The 27,860-nt window shown below is 48.3% G+C and overlaps 1 protein-coding gene across 1 annotated transcript; it reads left to right on the plus strand.

Annotated features, from left to right (window-relative positions):
* The first annotated feature begins 1,988 nt into the window (after positions 1-1,988).
* HADHA (hydroxyacyl-CoA dehydrogenase trifunctional multienzyme complex subunit alpha) lies at positions 1,989-27,788 on the plus strand. Its single transcript, XM_078604481.1, has 20 exons — positions 1,989-2,136; positions 6,899-6,940; positions 7,493-7,566; positions 7,979-8,112; positions 8,371-8,509; positions 9,006-9,125; positions 9,427-9,529; positions 10,560-10,682; positions 11,575-11,693; positions 12,363-12,419; positions 13,204-13,313; positions 14,148-14,282; positions 15,002-15,173; positions 15,814-15,900; positions 16,291-16,431; positions 16,740-16,808; positions 17,304-17,499; positions 19,166-19,280; positions 22,906-23,051; positions 25,711-27,788. Exons 1-20 carry the CDS (start codon positions 2,076-2,078, stop codon positions 25,854-25,856), a joined length of 2,289 nt encoding a protein of 762 aa, XP_078460607.1. The 5' UTR covers positions 1,989-2,075; the 3' UTR covers positions 25,857-27,788.
* Positions 27,789-27,860: the final 72 nt, after the last annotated feature.

Here is a 27,860-nt window from a genome sequence, read left to right on the forward strand (position 1 = left end):
TGAACACACGCAAGAAGCGAGGATAATCAGCAATAACATACATGAAAGCATCATATAAATTCAAGGATAAGTGTGATCAATACCGTTGTATAACAATCGAGAAGAAACCCATGTATACGTATTATTTGGGTCTTTCGGTAAAGTCACGTAGAACAAAAACATTAACAAAAAATCACGACGTTTCGATCGCAATTCAAGCTATCGTAATCAGGAGGAAAAACAAGAGATGACGATTGCTTGTGTTGCAATCGAAACGTGGTAGTTTGTTTTATTAAATGTTTTGTTCTACGTGACTTTACCAAAATACCAAAATAATATGAATTCCTATAGTCACGTTTTACATGCAATGATTTTACCTTTGAGAATCGCTTTTCGGGTTTTCGTATACAAATCTGCAGCCTGGCGCTCACATCGGTTACGGGTCGCAAATCGTTGCTGCAACCTGTCAAAGAGGTGGGGGACACACGATTGTCATTTTCATTTGTGAGCCTCCGGCTGCGGTGCATTGAGTGCGTTTCAAGACGATGCAGTTGCAGGTGTTTGCAAGTCCTCGTGCTTGGGGTAGCGGCACCAGCTGCAGCTGCTGCTGCTTCCCACTGCTTGACACTGCGATGCACGATGTACGTTAGCAATACAACAACGTTCTTGGAGTATTTCATTTGCGCATTCGTCGTTATAATTAGCCAAGATCTATCCATTGCTAGATTAAACTGTGCTTTGCATCATGGGGCCTGATAAAAATGTAGTTGAAAAAAAGTCTTCTCTATGAACCGTTTTATTTTTAAAGTATGCCTATGAATGGTGACACTATGAGGAGATAACTGAACAACAGACAAAGCCTGAACATATTAACAATGTGTCACTAAATAAACTCAGGAATGTTGTTTAAAATGTAATTATTATCAGGCACCAGGGTGTAAACTGCAGTATCCACCTAGAAACACGTTGTCCTGCGGAGGGAGCTGGTAGGAACGTTGGGTTGCTCGGTCAATGGCCAGGGTCAACGGCGGCGTGGTGTATTCCGCAAATATTCCCGACTGTGAGGGCGGGCACAAGCCGGCGTGAGTAGGTTAAACGTTGACTTTATAAGGGCACCACGGGGTGACCAGCCTCTCCCCACCCAGCCCCACCCTCTCAACCCCCACCCAGCCCCACTCTCCCTACCCAGCGCCTCCCCACCCTCCCCACCCAGCCCCTCGCCTCCCCACCCAGCCCCACCCTCCCCTCCCCACCCAGCACCTCCCTCTCCACCCAGCCCCCCCCCCTCCCATCGACGGACGGACAGAATAATCCCCTGTGGGCTGGTGTAACCAGGTTACTACCAGTATTATCCTCTCATATGCGCTATGAACAAGGATCATTGCCTGAAACGTCGTCGATTTTTTTGCTCGCGAGTTGGTTGAGATGTTAAAACACCAAACTGAAACCTTTTACAAGGAATCATGTCTGCATTAACCACAATCCTTGTGGTCAGAATGCAAACAAAAAATATACTCTGATAATAAATGCATTCTCTTTGAAACTGATTGGTCCACACCAGAGGCAGCTTTCTTTTGAGCCTCGTCTCAAAACAGTGTTAGACCAGAGGACGCCAAAAGAGGAAAACCTCTTTTCATATTTTGGTACTGGCAAAGGAGGTCCCATGATGATGAGGTCCATGATGGTCCCATGATTAGTTGGTTTGGTTTTGACTTTTGACACGCATCTCAAAGCCCCGCCCCCAAGTCACCAAGCCCCGCCCCCTGGTCACCAGCCCCCCCCCCCCATAAGCACAAGCCCCGCCCACAGTCACCTAGTCCCGCCTACAGTTAGCAAGTCCCGCCCATAATCACCGAACCTACGCCCACCGTCAATAACTGACACTCATCCGTGACGTCATCGCAGTCCAACGCGCAGTCAACCTTGGCGGAGGTTTTTCATTCACATGACGCCCTAAGGGCGTTAGCCGCGTCGTGGTGGCTCCGCTCTATAAATAGGCGAGGCGCTGTCAGCTTTGCCCCGAGGGCGTTTGCGTTTCTGACAGCTGGCGGCGCGACCTTTGTGCACACTGAGGAGGCAACTGCAACAAGGAAGGCATGGCGGGGATGCGAGCTCTGAACGTGCGGCCACGAACTTTGAGATTTATTCTGCTCGGCGGTAAGTGAGTTGTGATATTATTGTTTGAGGCAACAGCAATAGTCGTTGGCAACAAGCTGTCAATTACAGTGAGCCTGACGTTGACGGGGTTGTGTCGGAGGGCATTGGAGGTGGGAAGTGAGAGCGATGTAAATGGGGGCCTTTGAATCGTTTAATTTGGGCCAGAATTGCGGTCTCAATTTTTTTCGTCGTTTTCGTGTTTGTCGTCATGGGTTTTGTTGTTAATGTGCATAGCTTCTACCTGCCTGTGGGGTATCCGATCGATTGCATTCGTGCTAAGTTGTTGATGGATGTAAATGTGTCTTGGATTTGCTAGGTAAGTGAACATTGTTTGCAAAGTCCATGGAAATGTTCAACAAAAGTGTATTAAATGTAAAAGTAATTTGGCAAACTCTAGACAATTGGCCGGTTGCATGAAGTACTTTTACAACTTTCGATGCCATTACTAACTGACTACAGTTTAAAATCCACTCGATGTGCTTCATAATATCAGTTTCGTCACAGGTCATTCTCAAATAAAATCGCCCGTGATGCAGCTAATTAGAGGTTTTATACGTATAAATCATGAATTAAATGTTATACTTGATGGAATGCTCTATGTTCAGACTTAACACAAGCAAGACTGTCTTTTAAGAAATTGCCCAATAATCCCAAAAGTGGCATCCTCCCGAAAATAACTGTCGAAATTTAGAAGTAAACTTAAACAAACTCTTGCAGTAATAGATTGCCAAAGGACTGCACATTTGTTTGACGTGTGAGTGTGTTTGTGATTGTAATCGCTGCGGAGAATACAAAGACTACTTGCTCCAGGTCGCTTTTTAAAAACGTTCCATTCTTTTTTTTTGTAGAAGCCGCACAACAAGTTTGAGTAACTTTAATAAAATTGCACACCTCCGTTGTGTGGTTTATTGGTATAAGTGATTGGTGTGTGTGTGTAAGGTACGTAGCAGTGCAGACGGATATATTTGGTTGTGTCCTCCATCCTCTCACTGACACGCTCGCTGGCAGATGTCCAACTGTGCCACTGCCAAGCTACAAGGTGGCCGGCCTTCCCTCACGTTGTTAGTCCTGGCAAAACTGCTGACCGCAGAATCTTTCTAAATGTATATAATACAGGGTTTGTAAATAATATTTGTCCTGTGTTTTACCACCCAAAAACTTTTTTTTTAAACTGAGACCTTGATGACCGTGAGCCTCCTGAACCCAACGATTTAAAAGTGATCTTAGCTCCTGGCTGTGGTTGTGGCGCACGGCGAGAGAGAGAGGGCATTGGGGTGCTTTGTGGATTTTGTGCCAAGACCATGACCGGGTTGGATCTCGCATTCCGTTTCTTACATTTCCATTTTAACATCACATCCAGTTTCATCCCACATTAGGCTCTGATGCAACCCAACTTGATAGAGATATGAACTCGTAGTGGCCAAAGCTCCCCTTAGGGAAGTGACAAACAAAAACACAAGCAACCTTGGACCAAATTCCCATCCACCAAATGATTCCAAACTTTTATTTGTATTAAATGCACAATAATTGGTTCCTAATAAATTTCCATATTAACTGTTGTTTTGTATCGCAGTGTCTGCTAAGCCCACACCAGTGTAGTCAAATAAATTATTTTTGTGTAACTGACAGAATGTGCATTACAATCATTATAGATTGAAAAGTTGCAATGATTACAAAACTAATGGCGGGCTTGCAAGATGCAAATGCGTTACAATGCAGTAATGGGTATTATCGCGGGTGGATGCTTTGGCTGTGGGATATGACTAAGCAATGACATTGTAGATGTACGCATGTGCCCTTGGTTACAAGTGTGCCAACGTCTGCATGCCAAACCAATGAAGGGTGGTTTCTTTTTGCATGTGCTGTTATTTCATGCTGATGATGAACAATAATAGACTTGGGAGGCCTGTGATACCTTGACGAGAGGTGTCTACAAAATGCCATTTGGTTAAATATTTACCCCTAGGTAGTTAACAGAATAAGCACTTGCCTCCAAAACAACAACCACATTGCTTTTCTCGAAGGACAACTTAATGGGTCGACTGGAAAATTCCAGCCCCCCCCACCCTGCGTGGGCTCAACACCGAGATTGTGCAGTGTTATTATTTGAAGTATTTGTCTAACAAGGCATCGATTCGTCTGTTTCAAATTCTTTCTTGTACCCAAGAGACACACGTCGAATTCTGCACGTGAAAATGTATTATTCGTGACTTGTGAAAATTATATGTCAATTTAATAATTATCATAGCCGAGTGACCGAAACTTACATTTTTCATCGCAAATAAATCCTTGATTAAATAGTTTTCGATACTTTTGATACATAACACCTTGTTTGAATTGATTTACACTTAATGAAAATAATATGCAGACGTTGCAAGGAAAAAAAACACACAAATTACATGGAAAATAATCATGAGAATCGATTATTGAATTGAATCTTAACCCAGAATCGTCACCATTCATAGAATGGGTGGTGGCAAGGTGGGGGGGGCTAGTCTGACTTGGGTTGCTATGCAGTCGCTTACAAAGTCGCTTGAGTTCAGCTTTAATTCTCGCCCACTGCGTGTTGGAGGTTGTAGCCAATGCTGCCTTGTGCAGGTGAATGGTCCAAGCCCGCCCGCCCTCCACCACGGCGGCGACATGGCACGCTTAGCCGTACGGGTTTCGCTTGGAAACTGGAGGGATCCCAAATAGTTGTTTAAATATAAGTGGATACTGTATGTCAGACCCCATGTAAATTGCAGCTGAATGCCATTGTCGGGGTCACGCGTGTTATTTCGAGCTTTACTTTTTTAACTCGTGGAAACAGCTGTAAGTGAGCACAGTGACATTTCGATATCATGAATATGATATCATTTCGATATATAATACCACTAGCTTTACTACCATGGCTTCGCCAGAGACTTGGATTCTTGTCTTTGATTAATACACGGCCTACGTGAAGGATGGGGGGATGCGTGACGTGAGCAGGCACACTTCCGCATGCGGGTGACATCACAGATGTGACGTCACCGTTCACTTGCTGTGCAAAATATATCCATTATTGCGCCCCCCCCAAAAAATACAAAGTCTATTTGTATACTTCTTGCATTGTGTACAGTCTGGAAGCTACCCACCCGCCATATTTCAAGTTTGTTGCATGTCGGGAAGTATGCTAAACATTTCGAACAGACACACATTCACAAATTTCCCTTTTTATATATATAGATGAATGTTGTCATTTCACTCTGCTCCCATTGTTTGGAGCTATTTCCTCCCCAATCTGTACTGTACTGTTGAGTTCCTGCACCCGTTCAAAGTCAACTGGCACGTTGTGGGCAGCAGAGGGCAGTACAGCAAATCCATGATAGATGTGCTCTTCCGCGCTTGTACATCTGTGCTCCCTGCCTTCACCAACCTACACTGATCGGCGTGGGGAATTGTGATAAAATAACACGCGCGGACCCTACACGGCGTGGGGAGGCCCTCATCCAGCAGCGGATTGGGAATTAACTGGTTGAATATTCTTATTGCTTTCGATAATCCGGTACAGTGCGTCGGCCGCTGGCTTAAGAAATGAACCCTTGGGAAGTTTTATGCCAAAGAATCTGGACTTGGAATGCTGCCACCGAAGCTTCGCTTGAGCTCTTTCGTCAGCGTGCATCTACAGAAAGAGAGCCGTGTCGTCTGCCTTGGCTCATCAGCTGGAGCCTCCATTTGAATGTTTTTCGTCTCAAGTTGAAAGCGTTGGTGCATTAGCTTTGAAAATTTTTTTTTTTGTGAAATTTGTGTTGGTATTAGGGGCTTTGTCTCGTGCAGGGATCGGCAACTTGCGGCTCGGGAACCGCATGCGGCTCTTCAGGAAACTGCTTAGTGACGTTATTCATTAAGGACCCACCGTCTCATATTCACGTGCTTCGTGGCTCGTGAAATATTGATTTATTTTTTTGCCAAATAAAAAAAATGCCTTCTCTTGTTATTTTGATTGCAGACTGCCTCCCTGTCTAGAGAAAACCAATAAAATGTTTCCGAGTTGGCCAAAAATTGGCAATCAAACCACCGCTTTAACGATTTGTCTTGGTGGTGGTGGCCAAGGTGATGACGTCACATTATTGTCACCGTCATCATTTCCCGTGACATCTTCTCGTAAAGTTATCATCACTAATTTACTTTCAAGGATAAACGCACATTGGAAAGCGTTATAGAATCCATGCCTATGTCTTTTATTCTCCCGTTTAAAAAAAATGGTGTTGTAGAGCAATGTTGTGATTGAAGTATGCTTTAGAATTGAGGCAATAATTCACGTCCATGACCAAGTAATGCAAAGTCCACGTTTGTAAACATCTGGCAGTTACTGAGTGTATGACCGTTGTTGTGCATATGCATTATGTACATTTATTGCTTTTAATAACCTTTCTCTTTGGTTCTTTTGGTAAAGTCACATAGAAATAAAATTAATTAAATAATAGAATACGACGTTTTGATTGCAACACAAGCAATCGTCATCAGGTAGAATTAAATTTGAGAGAGACAAAACACAGACACGGAGACGCACAGACAGAGACAAGCAGAGAGAGACAACACAGAGACAGAGAGAGACGCACAACATGTCTATTTAGTTATACCTTATGACGACTGCTTGTGTTGCAATCGAAACGTCGTATTCTATTATTTAATTTATTTTCTTTCTACGTGACTTTTCCAAAAGAACCAAAGAGTAATTCCTGCAGTCACGAAAGCTTCGAATCAAGTTTTAATAACCTTGTTTTGTTTATTTTTGCAGGGAGAACAAGTAGATACTTCTCATCGTCAGCAACAATGTGTGGTAAGTTAGATAATCTTGAGCGAGTAATGTAGACAACACACACATGATGTATTTAAAACGACATGCTTGGCATGCAATATTAAACTTAAAAAAAATAAAACATGCTGGCTTTACGCATGTACGTTGAACTTATTTCACGCCCACCATGCTGTCGTTAACATGTAGCCTATTACAGAATCGCCCCTAATGTTCCTGATCTCACCAGATCTTGGAAGCTAAGGAAGTAAAGCGCCTCACCAGTGCTGAGATGGGTGACCGCAATGCATCAAACGGGTGCAATATGCTGCTGTGGGGATGCGGCAGCAGCTGAGGGGCAGTGCAGCATAACACATTGTTGTACCGTACTATGCTCCAACGTCTGCTCCCCGCCATCGCCTACCCGCACTCGGCGGTCGGGTGAAGTATGGTCAGATAACCCCCATGACAAACACGCGGTGTGGAGAGGGAGGCCCTCATCCAGGAGTGGATTCACGAGTACTGCAATGTAGATTGTGACACGGGTAGAATACAAATGTTGCCAGCTCTGACCATGCACTTTGCTTGTGTGCGCAGAACGGACGCACGTGAGTTACGAGGTGAAGAGCGGCGATGTGGCTGTCGTGCGGTTCGACACGCCAAACTCCAAGGTAACATCGCTGTGATGCGTCGCTTCATATTAATGTTTCTACTTCAACAAAGCGTTGCTTGCGGCACACAAAGCGGCTCAAGCTGTGATTGTATTAATATGTACAGTTGTTTTATGAATCCACTGCTGGATGAGGACCTTCCCACGCCTTGTGGATTATTTCACTTTATTTCACCATGTGGGTTGGTAAAGGCGGGTGGCATTGACACATTAGAATAGAAGTACAGTACAACAGCTGACTTTTCTGTATTCCACTACAGCCCGCCACGTAACCCTACAGCCGATAACAACTTGCTGGGCATGGCGGTTTACTTAGCCAAGAACTAGCCACACTTCGCCTTGCTTGGCCTCAAGAATCTGACAAGATTGGGCGTATCAATGAGAAGTTGCTCGTTACCCTCCCTCCCTGGCAGGTGAACACGCTGTCCAAGCAGATGCAGGCAGAGTTTACGGAAGTGATGCGCGAGGTGTGGGCCAACGAGAGCGTCAAGAGTGCCGTGCTCATCTCCAGAAAGCCCGGCTGCTTCATCGCTGGCGCTGACATCAAGTGGGTGGTGGGCTTGCGTGCTCGCGTGTGTAGGCCGCACTGCTTTCGCTCAAGGAAGACATGACCCAGAAAATGTGCCCCCTTGTTATAATCAGAAAATACCACCTGTATGCACACTGCTTTTTCCGGTCCTCCCTCTCTGGCGAATGCGCGCTTATTTCGGGCAGATGCGCATGCCCAGACTGGAAGAGATTAGTTTATTTCATGTGTTTGTTGACGCCCCTGTTGTTTTTTTTATTATTACTTACTACCCTGCAGCATGATCGAGTCGTGCAAGTCGTCAGAGGAAGTGACCCTCCTCTCCCAGGAGGGCCAGAAGATGCTCGCCGACCTGGAGAAGTCTTCCAAGCCCGTCGTAGCGGCCATCAGTGGCTCGTGTCTGGGCGGAGGCCTGGAGGTGAGACTTTAGATTTTTTTCTTCCTTTTTTTACTCACATCCGAGCCGTTCTGGGGTTAGGCAGTCGCGAGTCTGGAGGGAGACGCAGGCTGTGCGTCCACTGCAGAAGCAGAGCTGTGCTGCCGAGGGTCGCACGCGCTACGTGTGATGTTGAGATGCGTGGAGGTGGCACGATGACGATCAAACGAGCTGATGCGCGCACACCGATATACGTATATACGCACAGCTGTACACTCGCACACACTCGCCATCTTGGCCAAAAAGGCTTAACCATTTTCAGATGATTTTCTGTCGTCGCGTTGTGAGAAACCCATTTCGAAATTTGGCCTGCTACAGGTTAAGTCGCTAACAGCAACACAACTTTATACTCGAATGTTGGTTGTTTCGGATCATCTTCACGATAATTATTGCACTACTAGCGCTTTCAACCTTGGTTGGAAAGTGTAAAAAAAAAACACGATTCAATGACTGCCACTGTGTTGTTGTCCATTGCCAGGTGGCGATCGCCTGCCACTACCGTGTGGCCACCAAGGACCGCAAGACTGTGCTCGCCACCCCGGAAGTGATGTTGGGTCTACTGCCGGGCGCCGGTGGCACCCAGAGGCTGCCCAAGATGGTGAGGACTGTGTGAAGCACTGGGGAAGAGGAGCACGCTGCACATGGGCCGGATACGAGGGGAGCAGGGGACCAAAGGCGTGGTGGGAGCATAGTAGTGCAGTACAATTGTGGATTTTGCCGTACTGCCCCTCTGCTGGCCCACCGTATAAGCCCCACAGCATCTAACTCCTTTGTGCATTGTGATCACCCTTACAAGCAATATCCACACTCAACCCTAATCGGTTATTACGTAAATAACGTGGATAATGTCGATGTGACGGTGAAGTTCATATGCATCTCCTCTGTTGTGCGGCGTACAGCTGGGCCTGCCAACCGCCTTTGACATGATGCTGACTGGCAAGAACATCCGTGCGGACCGTGCCAAGAAGATGGGGCTTGTGGACCAGCTGATCGACCCCCTAGGTATTGTGATCTTTCTCTTTCCCTATACAGTCAACTCTCAATTGCTCAGAGCAATGGGGGAGGGGGTGGAAGGGTGGCCCAGTGAAAACAAGTAGATAATGCAAAACACATGTAAAGTAGGATGGTGACAAATATTGCGTTCTTACTTAGAATGGAGGTGAAGATGGATAATGTATGTGCCTTCAATGCTTCTTACAGTAAGCGGCTTACTTACCGATGTGTTTTGCGATACGAACCACGAGCCTCAGCAGCAAGCAGCGAATGCGCCAGCGTTTTAGCCGTGTCACTGCCCCGGTTAATATAAAGAGTTGGTTTTAATTCTAATACCTTTATTTATCGCAGGGCTGAGTGGAAGGAGATACTGGTTCCACTTGGCAGTCTTAATCTGACAAACAAAGCAGTTGGTTCAACTGTGAGCAGAGAACCGTGGGACTCGCAATAGTGGCTTTCTTGAGTTAACAAAAATAAATGTATAATTATGTGAATATATACCCTTGCGGCTGCATACACTTAGTGCTTTAAAATCAGAATTGGACGCTTGCCAGATATAGACATTGTAATTTAATATTCTCACTTTGATAGCAAATAGGCACCATGACCATTGTGCATTCTGTAAACATACACTGCTTCACAATACATATATACATCGCTTCCTCTATACTGTATAAATAGATGTGTGGGCCTGTGTATGTGTGTAGCGGTTAGCGTGCTGCGTTACGAACCTGGTTACCCGAGTTTGATTCCTGGGCATCCCTAGGTCGACTCAGCCTCATGAGAACCTGGTGCGGTGTGTAAACATCACCGCTGGGGAGACAGGCGGCCGGACATGGTGTTGATAACCCCACCCCTTTGTGTGCCGTGCCGGCCTTCACAAGTGCTCGCTAACCGTACTTGCCCCAACAGTCTATTAAGACTACGGGGGGATCTTTGTCTTTGCGTACAATGGCATGTGCTCTCGTAACAGCACTTGACCGAACCGTCTGTTAAAGCCTACACGGGTGATTCGTGTCTCCTACGCACACGTGTGTAGGCCCAGGTCTGAAGAGTCCTGCAGACCGCACACTGGAGTACCTGGAGGAGGTGGCCATCACCTGTGCGCAGGATCTGGCCGCCAAGCGTCTCTCCAACAAGAAGAAGAAGGGACTCGTGCAGAGTGAGCCTTAGCTGCCCCGTATACACCGTGTGACTTTCTCCATCGCTCGATAACTCTTAAAGCACTGAATTTAACTATTGTTATTTTACCAGCTAAGGCCCACTGAGCTATGTAGTAAGCTTTTTCAGAATTCTATCTGGCTAGCACAAATGATAGCTCAACGAAGTGGCTTATCACGTGAAAATGTACAGCAGCCAAATACTCTTCTAAATGTGGAGGGGAAAACTGGAGGACCCGGAGAAAAATCCACGCGACCACAGGGGGAAGAGGGTCGCGAACACTCCAGCTCTACAGGTGTCGGGTCTGGGTCGGGATTGAACCGACACGACCTCCTGCATACCGGGAGAGGGAGTTAACATCTCGCCACCGTGGCGCCTACTCCCAAGAGTGGGGGGGGGGGGGGTGGCAACCTTTTTCTCGCCGAGGGCCGACTAGGATTTTCGGTTCCTATTTGGTGGGCCGCACACCTTGTTAACACTTAACTTTGATCATGCTAGGACTGTGTGCATTGACCACACGCAGAACTACTTGAGATACAACAGGTGACGGAGTGCTAAAATGAGCAGTGCGGTGTTGTTGTCTGGTCTAGAATATTCCTCGCACTAGTACCCGATTGGGGCAGCCAAGTTGCTTGTGATGATGGATAGATCTCTTTTGCCGGCCGTTTTAAAAGTGGTAGGCCTTGTGTGGTCGCAGTCACCTTTTGACACCAAGTCGGGGACCATTGGTTTTCCACCCTTGATTGAAATGATTACACACGTCAAATACAAACTCGCTCTTGTGAAATGGTTAAATGTAAATGAAACGTGCAATGCACGCTTTGGTAAAACGTGGCTGTAAGATTGATTTGTTCGTCATATTGCGCGTTTTTGCATTTGTTTGTTTGTTACAGAGGTCCAGGACTGGGTGATGGGCTACGCATTCGTCCGGGAGCAGATTTACAAGAGGGTGCTAGCCATGGTGATGAAGCAGAGCAAAGGGCTCTACCCAGCGCCACTCAAGATCATTGAGGCGAGTCCACACACCCTCGTTTCATTCTCGTCTGTTAATATTCCACTGCTGGGCAATGTTTGTTATATAATTGCATGATAAAAATCCGGGTATGACATTTTATGTGAATGTTACTTGACGAGTTGTCAGCTGGTCGTAAATTGCAACTCATACTTTGATTGCTGCCCTTGGCCTCTGTACAGGTTCTTTGAGAGCATTAACATACCACGAAAATAATAATTTGGTATTTGCGCCTTTCGTATAGGGCCAGACTCTCACAAATGCGCTGTGTTTCACAGACCTGGTCTGCGGTAGTTTCACAGTAGGTGGGCGAGGTTGATCTGTGATCCCAATAGTCATTTTCAGGTTCATTTTTTAAATTTGGGCCTTGAAAGTTGGCACACTGGCCTCTTTTCAATCGACGTCACGGGATCTTGAACCGTACAGTACCCGAAGCAGACGGCACGTCATATATATTGTGGCTATATCCACCTCGGGCAATAACCGGGGTGGCCTGCCGGATACGAAAACCTCCGCCACAAGCAGGACCAACGCGCTGCCACTGTGCCACCAGCGTCAACGCGCTTATTTAACGCCCACCGTTCGCCCTTGTCCTGTGAAGATCTCGGCTGTGTCCAGATTTAGCGACATTCTTGACATTTTCCCCCCGCCCATTTTGTTTTGCTGCAGGTGGTGAAGACCGGTCTGGAGCAGGGGCTTCCTGCTGGATATGCGGCGGAGCGCAAGGTAGAGATTATTGTACTCTTGAAAGGAAGGGCACGGCAAGTGCACGCGTAGAGTTGATGCTTTGAGGTTTTTGTGGCCTTCTAATTGCAGTGCTGATTCTTCCCCTCTCATTCATTTCGGGAGCGTCCAGGAAAAAAAAAACTCTTGCTAACCGTAACAATCTCATTGGCCGGAAAGTAGTCTTCTGTTGAGAGCAAGTGGGTTAAGTCAATGAAAACATATGAATTCATAACATCATAGTGCAACCATCTGTGGAAGATAATACAATACCAATCTATCTAAAGACGATTGGAAATTGTTCCAAATGAAGCAAGCATGAGTTTTCTGTGAGAAGAAGTGTGGGTTATTTTGTTCCCAAGTTTCCCTTCAATTGTATTCTGATTTTTTTTTTAATCTGCGCAATGCACACGTGTACGTGTACATCCCTCTTCTAAATCCACTGCTGTATGAGGGCCTCTCCATGCCATTCGGGTCAACGGAGCCGCATTGTGGGCTACAGGGAGGAGTGCAGCAATGTCGTCATTGTCTTGTACATCTGTCCTCCCCGCTTTCCCCAACCCGCACTTACCAGCGTGGTGTAGCATGGCCAAATAACCCCCACGAACCATGGGGAGGCCCTCATCCAGCAGTGGATTGACAAATTATAATATTCGCTTCTGCTTGAGCATATTTTTCAGCGTGGGCTCGCACAGCCTTCCAGTAAGTTTCCCTACCTCCTGATGAAGTGTTTTTGATAACGAAAGCGGGTGGAGGGTGAAGGCCTGACCCTGGCATTCCCGCGTAGGCGTTCGGGGAGCTGGCGATGACGCGGGAGTCGAGGGCCCTCATCGGACTCTACCACGGCCAGGTGGCCTGCAAGAAGAACCGATTCGGTGTGCCCGAGAGGCAGGCTAAGTGAGTTGAGACGCCATCCTACTCATTCCCTCGTCATCATTTTCATCATTGTCATCATCGTCATCATTGGTCATGATCAGTCCCTTCTAGATGAAGGCCTCCACAAGGCCTCGCCATCCCTCATACTCCTGCGATGTATTTGGAATTAATGTAAATTCGCCAGAAATCTAAGCTGTAACAATAAAAAAATGTATATATTTACACATTATTTCACAAAATCCTTGCCTTAAGTCTTTCCACCGCAAGTCAAAAGCAAGGGAGACAACACATTATTTTTTTCGCCGGGAGAGACTGGTCGCCTGGCATACTATTGAAAATCGGTTATCTCGTTTGACCACCTGAATGTGAAATTGTAGTTGCGCTGCATCTACATCAGCCATACGAAAGAAGAAGAGGGCAATATGTGCTCGCCAGTGCGCGCGTACCTCTAAGTAACTGGTATCTGTAGCGGCATTTCAAACATGTGCCTGACGTCTGTCATTATTGCCCAAGTGTCAATTATCTTGTAAGCGAATTATGGCAAGGGTGACATTAGAGCTATGTATGCCTGTGTGTGTGTGCGTGTGTGTGGGGATTCCCGCTGATGGCCAACACCAGTGACGAGTATCTGACCCGGTCCAGGGCCTCCCCTGGGTCGAATCAGCCTCATGATTACCTGGTGTGGTGTGTAAACATCACTACTGCGGATACAAAGGCGGCCAGGCGTGGTGCTGGCCACCCACCCCCTCGTGTGCCGTGCCGCCTTTCGTAGGTGCTCGCTAACAGCACTTGCCCCAACAGTCTGTTTAGGCTACACGGGGGTATCTTTGTCTCTTGTCTTTGTGCGCGTGTCAGAACGGTGGCGGTGATCGGCGCCGGGCTGATGGGTGCCGGCATCGCGCAGGTCACCATTGACAAGGGCGTCACCGCGATCCTCAAGGACACCTCGACGGAGGGCTTGGGCCGGGGGCAGCAGCAGATCTACAAGGGGTGTGTGACCCATGGGCCCTGCTCAGTCAGTGGGAGGAATGGCATTTTTTCATGGAGCTTATATCGCATATCTGGATAGCCCCTGCTGGATGAAGGCCACGTGCAGCGTTAGTCTTGGTGGGGGGGTTGTTTGGCCATACTTCATCACGACTCTGGTACAGTGCCGGTTGGTTCAAGAAGGTGGTGCCTGGGAACGGTTAGTGCGTCGTTCACCACCGATGTTATCCGTGGCCTGGACGCGAACCCAGGGAGTCGGGTTCGTAACGCGGTGCGTTGCTAACCACTGCAACCACCACTCCACCCTTGCGACGTTTAAGGGGAACCGTTGAACTGGCAATCGTGAGACAAATACATTTTCCATTTGGAACTCTTGGAGACAAATGGTGCAACACTGGAGCGGTGAATCAACCAGTCTCAAAGAAGAAACGTCGAATGTCAGAACTACTTCTGAAGTTGGTTCAATGGGCCTGATGTTCCCACTAGGCGGCACACCTTTGCACACGTTCTGTATAAAATCATTGCCAACTTAACATGTGCAAAAAATATTTGCGTGTTCATCTAGACGTCGTGCATAATTACTATTTTTTAAGATCCAGAAAATGCCCAGTGTGCAGATTTTGATAAGAGCTGCGTAAAATACATTTTTTTGTTTTTTAAATTGATGGCCTCATTACGCGCCGAGTGGGTAACCTCGACTGTCTTCGTCCCCCGGCTCACAGGCTGTCGGACAAGGTGAAGAAGAAGACGCTGTCCACGTTCGAACGTGACACAGTCCTTTCGCACCTGCACCCCCAGCTCGACTTGAGCGGCTTCCAGACGGCCGACATGGTCATTGAGGCCGTGTTTGAGGACCTGGATCTCAAACACCGCGTCATGAAGGAGATCGAAGCGGTGAGCGCCCCGCCCCCCCCACCCCCCGGTCCCTCCCCAAACGCATCTCGACGTGACTCCTCTCGCCTGCGACGTTTCCGCATGATGCCGAAATGGACGTGACCATTCGGCCAAAATGACGACGGGTGTGTTGACCAAAATCGCGACATGTTTCAACAAGAGTATCGCTCTTGAGAATTTTTTTTTTCAATCCGTAGCATGCGGCGCCCACTTAGACTCCAATTACTAGAATTGATTAAGTGTTTAAATGCTGTACATAGCAAGATAAATGTCATGAAATTAAAATTAAAACACGAGTTGCGCAGGTTTAGCGGTGACATGAAACGATGGACAAGGTGCCTCGTACGCCACAATTCCCACACTGGTTACACCAACAGTCTGTAATAACAATGCTGGTTTGTAAAAATTCTCGCTGCAAGGGAGACCCGTGGCTGGTTGCGTAAAAGACGTTACATAAAGATCTTTTGTTGATTTGTGATGAGCGAGTTGTTGTTGCGTAACGAGCGACACGGGGCGTGAAATGCCATTTTCAAGCCGAGTCGCTCTCTTGAGCGCTTCGTGCCGCGGCCCCCTGGCGTCGCGCTCATTGTACGGCGGTGAAGTCCATGTTGACGTCGACGATGCCGTTTGCCCCTGCCAGGTGATTCCCCCGCACTGCGTGTTCGCCAGCAACACGTCCGCTCTGCCCATCGCGAAGATCGCCGCCGCAAGCAAACGCCCCGAAAAGGTGAGTCTCCCTCCCCCTCTCTCGCTTTCTCGCTCTCCTGCGAGCGCAGCGCCGTGACCGGGCTGCCAAGTGGGTCACTCGGTGGAGCACACGGGGGACTGAAACGCTGTCGGGGAAGGTGTTGGCAAACATCTCGAGACGTTTGCAGTGTGTCCTCGAAATACCGGGCGAGTTCAGGTGCCGTTGGCACTCCTCCGATTAGCATGGTTGACTTCGTACGGTGCAAAAGAAGTTCTGCATACACTAAAGTTAACCAAGTCTGGAAGTTGAACTCTGGTTGCCGGGTTCATAGCGCAATGCGTTTTAACCACTGCGCCACCGATCCACCTTGGCGAATCAGGTTAAGAGGGTTGGTGGGGGTATTGATGTGTGTGTGTGTGTCGCTGGCAGGTGATCGGCATGCACTACTTCTCACCAGTGGACAAGATGCAACTGCTGGAGATCATCACCACCGACAAGACGTCCAAGGACACCACGGCCTCCGCCGTGGCCATGGGCCTGAAGCAGGGCAAGGTCATCATCATCGTCAAGGTGGGACGCCAGGACTGCTGTGCTGCCTTGCGACTCGAACAAATGATTCCTTGCCTACCTGAATCCTAGCTTGCAGTGCAGTGTTCTTCACAAATTTTCAGAGGGGGGGGGGGGGGTTCTTTCACCGATAGGACATCATCAGTGTGAGGGCTGCCACACCGCCCGCAGAGGGGGGGTGTCTTCACAGTTGTGTATTGTCGGGGGGGCCGCACGTCGGAGGCTGCCAGTGGCCTGCAGGCTTTGCAATGAAGAACATTGTTGGAGTGCATCTTCGTAATATATTTTTTTATGTCTTCGAATGTGTGCAGGATGGCCCTGGATTCTACACCACGAGGTGCCTGGCCCCCATGCTAGCCGAGGCCATCAGGACCTTGCAGGTGAGTGAATTTGCTGGAGGCCACCGATTGATGCACAATCCAGACCTGACGATCAGGTGATATCCCGAGTGATTTGCTCCTCGATTCTGGGGCTTACGCAACTGCTGGCATGCTCCAATAGGTCTCGCAGTGGAGCACTGTCCAGCCGTCGGTGCCTCAGAAATATTTTTTTAAAACACGAACAACACAGGAGCTCCACAGGGCTTTTGTACAGTGGCGACACGTACATCTATGTGTGATGACATTGTCAGTTGTGGAAAGCAAAGTGCCACTGCAGGATGCTTTTATGGCTTGCTCCTCACTATAGTCATGCAGCCTTGATGCCAACCCTGTACATCATCCTGACCATTAATTCGCTGTCAAATGATCGGCAATTTCACGCAAAAATCGTGACGAGAATCAACACTTAAAATAGAGCTGCGAGTGCGAAGATCGCCCACCAAACTTCATCCCTCCCTGTTGTTGCTCTTTGCCCGTTCCCACCGCGCGACGCAGGAGGGCGTCAGCCCGAAGAAGTTGGACAGCCTGACGACGGGCTTCGGCTTTCCCGTGGGGGCTGCCTCGCTGGCCGACGAGGTGGGATTGGACGTGGCGGCGCACGTGGCCGAGGACCTGGAGAAGGCGTTCGGCTCGCGATTCGGCGGCGGGGACGTGGGCGTCCTCAAGACCATGGTGTCCAAGGGCTTCCTGGGTGCGTTGCTTGTAAACTTGTGCTGCTCGTGCCACGTGCTGCTGCTGCTGTTGCTGCTCCGGTCATTCTCGCAGCAGCGGATTTTGGCTCTGCCATCGAACAAAGATGGTCACTGCATCGTGCGCTTTCGGATGCACTCCTGCAGCCGTCTGGAACGCCCTTCCCTCCGAGGCTAGGAAGCCACTGAAGCTATGCACTTTTAAATATAGATTGAAAACTCGTTTTTTTTAAACTGCTTTTTGTGTTTTGTTAATTTTCCTTTCCCCGCACCTCCTGAGCATTGTTTTTTTATGTACGGTGCGAAAGAACGTCGTAGTATGCTATTATTTAATTTATTAATTTATTATTTTATCTTTATACGTGACTTTACCGAAGAACCAAAGAGTAATCCCTGCAGTCACGAAAGCTCCAAATTAAGATTGGTGCGAAAGAAATTTAACATACATGCTGCTACGGCATTGTTTCACATGGGTGGGCGACTGTTTCGCTGGTCACAAGGTGTGAAGGGTGGCTGAAACCTTTTGCCAAATCGCCCGGAATGCGCTCTAACTTCTGCGTGTTCTGATAAATACATTTTATATGTCTTGCGTAATTCATATTTATTTTTGAAGTAAAACTGCGCAGTACGCAGCTTATCTTCTGGTGCTGGCTCTGTGGCTCGGCAGTAATCGCGTGTACGCAAGGGATCCTTTTTTGGTCGTGACTGCGTTTATTGCTTGGACTGTTGGACCAGCGATATCGACGCGTGGTTCTCGCTATCATGGGTGGTATTTCTGTGCCGGTCGTCATTGGGATAAAGGTTGACATCGTGACGTGTTATTGCTCGCTTCGCAGCCAAAGGGCAGCCGCAGTAGTCGCAAGCAACACGGTCACTAGGCAGCCGAGAGAGACTCTCTTAACAGCGTTACAGCCTAGAAGAGAATACCAAAAATTACTGCCACCCAAATATTATCCGTACATCGTTCCTCTTCTGGATCGGGGAGGGCCTATCCTCTGGGTCACGGGGGATATTTTTACTATACTTTACCGTGCTGGTCAATGTCGATTGGTCAAGTAAGAGGAGCATATAAGAACAGTACAACATTGGATTTTGCTGCACAGCCTATGTAACTATGCAGTCTACAACACCTCATGTTCCTCGTGGACACCCATCCAGGAACTATGCTGGTTCATCCCTATTCAGCTTCTTAGATCAGAAGACCACATCACTAGCCTTAATAGGTGTTCACTTACAGCCTTTGCTTTAACTATCTATGAAGTTAAATGTGCGAACTTTAAATTTGTATGTTTTTTATGTGCATGGGGAGTGAGGTCCTGGGCCTCTCCTAAGTTTACTCGGCAATAACTGAGTGCAAAAAATTACCACTGGAGAGACAAAGGTGGCTGGGAGTGGTGCTTGCCACACACACCACCCACCTCGTGCACCATTTTGGTTTTCATAGGGGCTCGCTTGCAGCACTTGCTTCAACAGTGTGTGTGGGCTATACGGGGGATCTTTGTCTTTGTGAGTGTGTGTGTGTGTTTTGTCTTAAGACAAATTTTAATGCAGCCTCGCAGTAATAAATTTAACGCACACACGTGAGAAAAATCATGCTTGTGCATGGCAGCCTTTCTTGAGTTTACTGGGGGATCTTCGTCTTTGCCTCTGTCATTGTCTGTACATCAGGACGCAAGTCGGGCAAGGGCTGTTACGTGTACCAGCCGGGCAAGAAGGAGCGACAGGTGCATGATGGTATGGAGCAGGTGCTGGCGCAGTTCAAGCTGGTGGCCAAGCCTGAAGTGTGAGTCAGACGCGTTGGGCGCGTGACCGACCAATCGCGTTCGCGTGAACAGTACCGTTGGTATGAACGTGCCCACTCTTTACCGTTTATGTTGACGATCTTCTGGCTTTATTCGTGGCCTCGAGCAGGCCATGTGCATGTTCTGGTTTCGTAGTCTAATTTTAGTATTTCGTCCACCCACTTGTTTTTATTTATGAACAATTTGTCAAATTTTGTACAAGTACGGTTTGTCAAGCCACCACCAGATAAGGGCCTCCGAATACCGTTCTTGTCATTGGGGTTGTTTGGCCATACCTCGCCATGCTGGAACAGTGTGGATTTGTGGCCAAGGTGCTCCGCAGTGGCCTACAACAGATGTTTAATGCACGGCGGTCTCCCTTCCAACCACTATCCAGGCTTAACTATGCTTAGCTTGCGAGGTCTGACAGGGTTTGGGCAGATTTCCAGTTCATTTCGTCATAGGTTGCGAAAGAGTTCCTGTAAGAGAGAAACATTTGCAGAAGAACAATAACGTTCATTAGCATCCGTGTGTGCTCTGTAAATTATGTGTGTGGGGGTGTTGCTTGGCTGGTATCCGAGACATTGCCACCAGGGGTTATTGTCCCATCGTTGCCAGTCCGTCCTGGCCGCTCGTGTCATAATTGTCACCGCCAACACGGCCACGAAGTGATGATCGGCACTCTTGCGTGCCGCCGATCAAACCCATGCAGTTTTAAAGCTGCTACATTTTATTTTTTTGTGACTATCACAATCCGAAGGGTACGATGAATGGCGGCAACAGTGGTCCGTTCGGGATGGCAATGGCGTGGGAAGGCCTTCATCTCGCAGTGGATAGGTGGTGGTGGTGATGATGGTAAATACCATCTGAGTGGCGACAGTGGCTCTCGTACTGTAGTACCGCATAGTTTAGAAGTGGTGTTAAACACGGTCATTTTCTGAGCTGTTGTCCTGTAATTACTCGTTAGAGCCAATGTGGGCGTTCTGCCAAGGACTCATTGTTGCTTGAGGACGTCTGTGGCACGCACATTGGCGTGTGCCTAACTTTACATCTATAAAGTTTTTTAGAGACTTAATGCCTTGTTCACATTTGAATAGGATTTAGAAATGTGTGTACGTGGGAAATTAACAGCCTTTTGTCATTTCAATACTAAAAAATGAAGGCCTTCCTAGGCCATGTCAGTTCTTGGGATTGTTTGACCATGCTTCACCACGCTTCTCCGTATGGGTTGGTAAAGAAAGGCGAGTAGCCCAGCCCAGGACCAATTTAGCCACCACTCTCCACTGGTGGTAGCCATGGCTGGGAATCGAACTATGGTGACTGCATTCATAGTGCGGGTCTGCTGATTCCTGCATTGCCGCTTCCTCCATGTGAATGGTCAAATCCTAATGGGTCCATTCCACCATCTGTGGTGTTTATGCTGCCGCTGCTGCAAACCTCGTTAGACTTGCGAAACGAAGGATGGTTGAGGCTCGATGGCGTGCTGAGATGGGTACCAACGCACAGTAATCACAGCGGTGTACATTTGCCCCCACAAAATACGTGGGGTATGGGGAGGCCCTCATCCAGCAGTGGATTGGCAATACGGGGCTTTACACGTTGTGCTATACTTGTTAATTGTGTACAGTAAAGTCTGGTGTAAGTATCTGCCTCCTTTTGAGGTTTAGAAGTTGGCATTTGCCGGAGCTGCTAAACTTGTACATACATGTGGATTGCCACATCTCAATCTGTTAATGATTCTGTGGTATTGATTTACTGCTGGCATTTGAGCTTTACCTACTATCTACTTCCTCTAGCTATGGCAAGTGATGGATGCCTATGAATAGCTCATCTGGAATGTGGCTGATCTCATCGTATATCAAAACTAAGCAGCGTTGGTTGAGCCATGAAGGTGCTTGAGCTGGGCCGCCACTTAATAAAATCAGTTGTTGTAGGTTGCTCCGGCGCTACGTTGTCAACAGAGGCCACATTGGTTTTTTAAAGATGTTTTCAGCTGATTTTGATGATGAGTGTTTATGCATGTGGAGGAAACGGGAGCACCCGAAGAAAACCCACGTGTGTGATGGGGGGGGGGGGCAACGCTCTATCCCCGTACACTTGCTGTACTGCCTTCTGGCGAGCCGGGTTGTGGCACCTTCTCAACGTCCATGGGAAGGGAGTTCCACAAGATTTGTGCAGTGATCCACCAACTCTCACCACCTCCACAGTGCTGGATTACAGGCCACGTGCATAGCCGCCACTGCCCATAAAAAAACACTACACTGTACATCTATGCTCCCAGCATGCGGAAAATCCCCACTGACTTGCGTTGTTTAATATGGTCAAATAAAATCCCACAACTCGCAAGATGTTGAGGCGTTCATCCATGACTTGATAGACAAGAGGCCTGAACTTGTACACCACAAGTACAACATACAGTGTGCGTGTGTGTACATTATATCTCTTCATCTATGAAATGTTGCACCCAGCTGCTGCGAGTACTGCATTGTAGACAAAACGGTTGTGCTAACGCTCATAAACCTACCGCCTTCTCGTGACGTTTCGCACGTCTGTGTGGGTTTTTAAGCGCGTGATGAACTTGAGTTGCTTGGTTCATGTGCCCCCTCTCCTTCATCTCCCTTCCCAGGGACGCCGCACCTGTAAACATGACCACATCACCCAATACACCACTCCTCCATTAGCTCTCCCACTTTAATCCTGGGTGGATTCCAAGATTGTCTTCATGATTCTTCACAAAATTGCCCCCGCTCATCTCACTCTTTCTCCTGCCTCTCCCCTCCCATTCCCCTTCGACTCGCGTCCACACACTCTCCGCTGCAGCAAGCACTCCAGGGAGACTGGAAGTCTCGTTCCTCACCCTTCTGCTGCCACCCCATAGTTCTGTGCCCCTTTTCCCCCAGTCATTCGCCTCTTACACCGTGGCCTCTCATCTTAAACATTTGAAAGGGCAGCCCTGGCAACGGCCTACCCTACGCGGCACGGGGAACTCGGCACACGGCCTGCAAGCGGGCATTCATTCGCCAGTAGGAGTCGTCATCAGAATCCATGGCCAGATAGCCCATAGGTGTACACTGCACGTTCCATCATTCGCTTTCACTTGTGCCAATATGCTCAAGTAGTGCCATATCTTTATAGCACCAATCTCGTGTGATGTCGTCATCAAACCATTCTCTGTTAGGTCTTCTCTTTCCAGTTCCTTGCATTTTCCAAGCAACACACTTGACATTTTCCTGTTATCCATCCTACAAAAGTTTGTCCAAATAGTGCCAGTTTCCTTCTCATAACGGTCTGCATCATCATCATCAGGTTGTCTTCTTCTTTCTGCAACCTTTTTCTTCTCCATTGGTCACGCTACGGGTCCAGTTTAGATGCAGTATCCTTCTATCGTGAGACATTTCGAATGCCAATATGTTATCTCTGTCAGGATTTTTCAATGTCCATGTCGCGCAGGCATACGAAGCTGTACTGAACACGCGTTCACAAGATGTTCAGTTTCTTAACCTGTTAAGATGTGACGTGTATGTGACCTCAATTTCGACGCTCTGAATGCATGTGCTTTAATAATTGTGTTTGTGTGTTCATGGCAATCCGCGCGTGTGTGTGTGTGTGTGTTTTTGTGGCCTCCAGGTCAACGGACCAGGACGTGCAGCTGCGGCTGGTGAGCCGCTTTGTGAACGAGGCGGTGCTGTGCCTGCAGGAGGGCATCCTGGACAACGCGCTGGAGGGCGACATCGGCGCCGTCTTTGGCCTGGGCTTCCCGCCCTGCTGGGGAGGTCCGCGCCGCTTGATTACCGCCAGCGTCGGTCACTTTGGGGTCGGGCAGAGCGTGGGTCGCGACCACCAGCGTGGGTTGAGAACGCGACCGTGAATCGTAACAATCCGTGCGCGGGGGATGACACAAAACAAGCTTGGAAACGTCGTGGATTATGTTAGTGTCGATCGGCAGGTCGCTTGCGGTGGGATCAAGTGTGGGCACTGCCTCTTCCAAGATGTCACTTGCAGCATGAGCAAGTAGGGGCTCCGGAGCTGCCTTGAGTTGGAGGCGCTTCCGGCAGCAGTGGCGTGAGCCGGCATTTGCGGGGCTACGCCTTTACCTTATAAAACGCGCTTTACACGAGGATTAGTTAACGGTCTCCAACCGTGTTTGTCTTTTGAAGGGTTTCATTCCCAGTACAGAAGCTAATGGACAGAGGATAAACAAGTTTGCATACATGCATATAGTTCTAATTGTGTCCTCGGACGTATTGAACAGCGCATTGAACGGTGTGGCCAGTTTCAATAGGGTTAGTCTCAAGTAGCAACACAACTTTGGACTAAAGTTTCTTTTATTTTGGAATATTATTACAAGAGGCATGGTGCAGCCCCCATGTTACGTTGCATAAGCACTCTCTACTTGTACTGGAGAGGCACTTATTCAAAATAGCAAGGGAGTTTTTGGTCGCAAGCAGTGTTTTGGAAAGTGGGGCTTACAGTTGGGAAAATTTTGGGAATCTGTGCCGAAGATAAAAAAATATATATCTATAACTCTTTGGTTCTTTCGGTAAAGTCATGTAGGTAGAAAAATACTAAAATAATATTGTTTTTCTACCTACGTGACTTTACCGAAAGAACCAACGAGTGGATTCCTACAGTCACGAAAGCTTCAAATCAAGATTGAACATATTTAAGGATCACGTTATCATGGCTTGTGATCAGGATTAATTTCTCATTTACACCATTCTCTTGCCCCCGTGGCTCATGTGTAGCCTCTTACGGCTGTAGGTTTACCTAAACCACTCGCAAACAACAAATAGTAAATCATCGATTCCTCATGTAATGTAAATATCGTGAGCACATGCTCGAATGAGGATTGTTCAATCAGTACCGACCTTGTTCTGTTGATTGGCTGGGGTGATCGCTTGTGGAAGCTTTTGGTCACCGTGCTGGTACAAATTGTGTCGAGCCGTGGACATAAATCGGCTGTTGTTTTTGTTCCCGGTCGCATGCCTGGGAGCTGGCACTCGCTGCGAAGGGGCTTTGCTTCGATGAATGAATTTAGACTTGTTTAGCCAGGAGGGACCCGCAGTTCCGGTAAAGGGTGTGTTTCACAGTAGCCAGCACAAGGTTGCGATTTCATAACAGGGACGCAAAACATGGAGTCCATAATTAGATAATGTCAACTTGTACTCTTAGGTTGTTTTTTTTCTTCGGTAAAGTCACGTAGGTAAAAATACAAAATAAAATAATAGAAATAATAATAGAAATAAAATAATAAATCACGACGTTTTGGAGGCAACACAAGCTTCCTTCATCAGCTGTAAAAAGGCACAGCAAAATAACTAGTGGGAGTTATTTGTGATGGGGCATTAATATGTAGGGTAAGAGGAGGAGGGAGGAGCCAAGGGGGACGGGTGCAGGACGGGGGGGGTTTGGGGTGTGTGTGGAGCCAGGAAGGTGAAGGTGGAAATAAAGGGTGGTGACATGGACGGTGGAGGGAGGACGAGGTGCAGGATGGGGCGGGGGGTTGGGGAATTAATGTCAACTTGGTCGACACAGCTCAGGATAACACTGCTATTTGCAATAACAACAGTGTTATTGCCTGCTCGGTATATACATTTCAAAAGTCACGTGTATATAGTCCTTTTGTTAATCCACTGCTGAATGGGGGGGGGGGGCTCCCCCACACCATGTATGTAGTGGAGATTACTTGACCACCCTTCACTACGCTGGTTAGTGCGGCTTTGGTGAAGGCTTGGGAACATAGACGTGGGAGCTTAGAAGTACAGCACAACAGTGGACTGCGCTGCACTCTCCACTGCTGGCAATAACGTACCCAGCCTGTACCTTCCACGCGTGACTAAGCTGAGCGTCTGAGATCTACTCTGCGGAAGTCAGAGTTGTTAAAAAAGTTGGACGAACCTTTGGAATAGCGCAATTTCCTCAAGTTAATGTTTAAACTCCGAGACGATACCTCCCGTCGTTGCTGAACAAGGTCGCACGCACTGCCCTTTTGCTCCGTTGCTCCCACCCAAGGACAATCGTGCAAAAAACAAATTTACGACCGCACATTCTTCCTCGCTGTTATTTCAACTCCGTGGTTACTTTGCCACTCCGTGGTTATTCTCGCCGTCCGGCCGTCATCGCTTCTCGCAGCGTGTCCTGCCTGGGCCCTTTTGCTTTCCTTGACAGTCAAACCCTAATCCAGAGGACCGAATGTGCCCAAGAGGACGTCCGCTGTAGAGATGGAGCGTCGGCTTGTGTGTGCAGGGTGCTTGATCGATTGTTGTATCACAGAGGGATGGTGATGGCTCGGAGGTTGACATCCAGCTTTGGCTTGATCATTGACAACGACAACGGGTGCCTTGCCATTGCGGGTCTGGCTAGTGTTGTGAGGAATGCAGAAAACTTGGGACAGGGCGAGCGCCGATGTTTACGCGTGCGTGCGATTTGCAGGTCCGTTCAGGTTCGTGGACGCTTACGGGGCGGACAAGCTGGTGGCGCAGATGAAGAAGTTCGAGGCGGTGTACGGGGAGCAGTTCACGCCCTGCCGGCTCCTGCTGGACCACGCCAAGGACCCCAGCAAGCGCTTCCACAATTAGACGCGGAGCGTCCCACGTGCCCTGGGCTCCCCCAGCAGCAGATCCGCACTGCCGTTGTCAGAGTCTAACTCGGCCGCTTGGCCCTGGTGACTTCGGCGAGACCCTGTGCGCAGGGTTGACGGTCACTGGGGGCTAGCGACTCGTGTCGTGGCCCAGGTGCACACGGTTCATTTCTGGAGCGTTGTGGCTAAATGGCTCGATTTAGGTTACTAAAGTCAGTGTAGGGCTCAGTCTTTGTCGCCATGCGGATTTTACAACTACCATTCATACAGCTGCCGTTAACACTAGTATGTGTGCCATATCGCATGGTTATGTTGAGCTTGTAAAAAGGAAGGACGCTGTGGCGAGGTGCGGTGTTGACCTTGGTTCGATAGAACATTGCATCCATGCCGTCTTGATCTGCTTCTGTAGACCCACTTGGGTTCTTCACGAATGTAAAACTCCTGGGCCCAGGTGCCCGGGAGATCTTTGAGCCCTGTCCTGTGTTCACGTTGCTTGCACAAGGAGAGAAACTTGCAGTGCTCGCCACAGCCTGCGTTGCGTTGGTCGCAATGTCATTTCACAACATTTGAGCATATTTCACGAACCAAAGTGTGCTTAACCAAAACTCTCCACGTGTACGTCAAACAATTTATTCCTCTGTGGGGTGGGTGGCGGGGTTCCTTTTCAAACATGAGTACTGCACATAAAGAGAAGGATTTATAGAACTGTGCATAGTATTACCTACGTGACCTGTTGCAGAAAATCGTCGCTTTGCGGAATGCTAAGTTTTTGCCACTATGCATAGCCGTTGCCTTGTTGCCTTGACGAACGTCATCGGTTTTTTGTCTGCTGTATCTTATTAACAGCTGCCTTTTCAATGCAAGCGACCTCTTTAAAATGAGTGCGCTGTCGATAGCCTGTGGTTCTTCAACTTGTAAGATCGGTCCCTAAAAAAAAAAGTTTCTTTCCTATGCGAATGGATCTTCATTTTTGTTTTGGATATTTCACGCGTCACATTTCACTTGTATCCTTTACATATCTGACCCTGACTCCGCCCGCAACCATCGATGTGAAACGCCTACTTCAATAAACCTTTAACAAAAAACCCTTTTCTTTACCTTGCCGTCTCTTATGGATGGAAAAATTCCATAGTGCAGACACCAAGAGGCTTAAGCTGTGTCAAGGTATTTGGCATGCGCGTGGTGACGAACCTATGACGCTTAAACTACCCCCACCTCCCCGCTTTTGCGTTTGTGGTCACGTGAACTTTTAGTACTCGCCGCACATCTCGGTCGCAAACAAAGCCGTAAACGAAACGTATCTAATTTTAATATCAACGTGATTTATTTCTCGTACATATGTCTATTATTTTCCCATTCGAAGGCTCTTGTTTGTTTGTGTGTGTGTGTCGGGGGCACTCGCGGCAAAGCCTCGTCGCTCTGCCAAGCAGTGGCGCCGTGCGATGACAGCGCGTGGGGTATTTTCGTTGGCGTCCAGGTCACGCGGTGGAACCTCGCAAGTCGCCGTTGCGCTGCACTCAAATGCTGGCTGGCGGCTCGATGCGATGCAGCGCTCGTGTGAAGAGTGAGTACAGCTGGCCCGTCACCTTCCAGCTATGGTGGAGGTCGTCCTAGCGAAATGGGTGCTGTGCAACCTTCGTGTCGCAAGCCCCCCTTTTGACGTTTATGATTCTGGACATTGTGGTGATAGTTTGGGTGAACGTCTTGAGTTTAGGGGGGGCAGAGTGGGGGGGTAATGGGGACGCCGAATTTGAGACTTGGCGGCCTTGGTGTCTGCAGTGGAGACGTGCGGATCGCGTGCAAAGCCACGGGTGCTGGAGTTTTTTTGGAACTGAAGGTGAACCTTTGTGGCGCGTTCAACCCGGACGTGTCGTGTTTACGAGTCGCGTGAAATGTAACCCCGTCACAATAAAAGCGAATGGCCACTGGAGATTACGGCGGCGTGGCTTTGTGGTGTTGTGCACGCATGCCTGGTGAGACGAACCTCGTTGCCGCTTTGTAC

This window comes from Lampetra planeri, chromosome 22, assembly GCF_965212315.1.
Source record: "Lampetra planeri chromosome 22, kcLamPlan1.2.h2, whole genome shotgun sequence".
Taxonomy (NCBI): domain Eukaryota; kingdom Metazoa; phylum Chordata; class Hyperoartia; order Petromyzontiformes; family Petromyzontidae; genus Lampetra; species Lampetra planeri.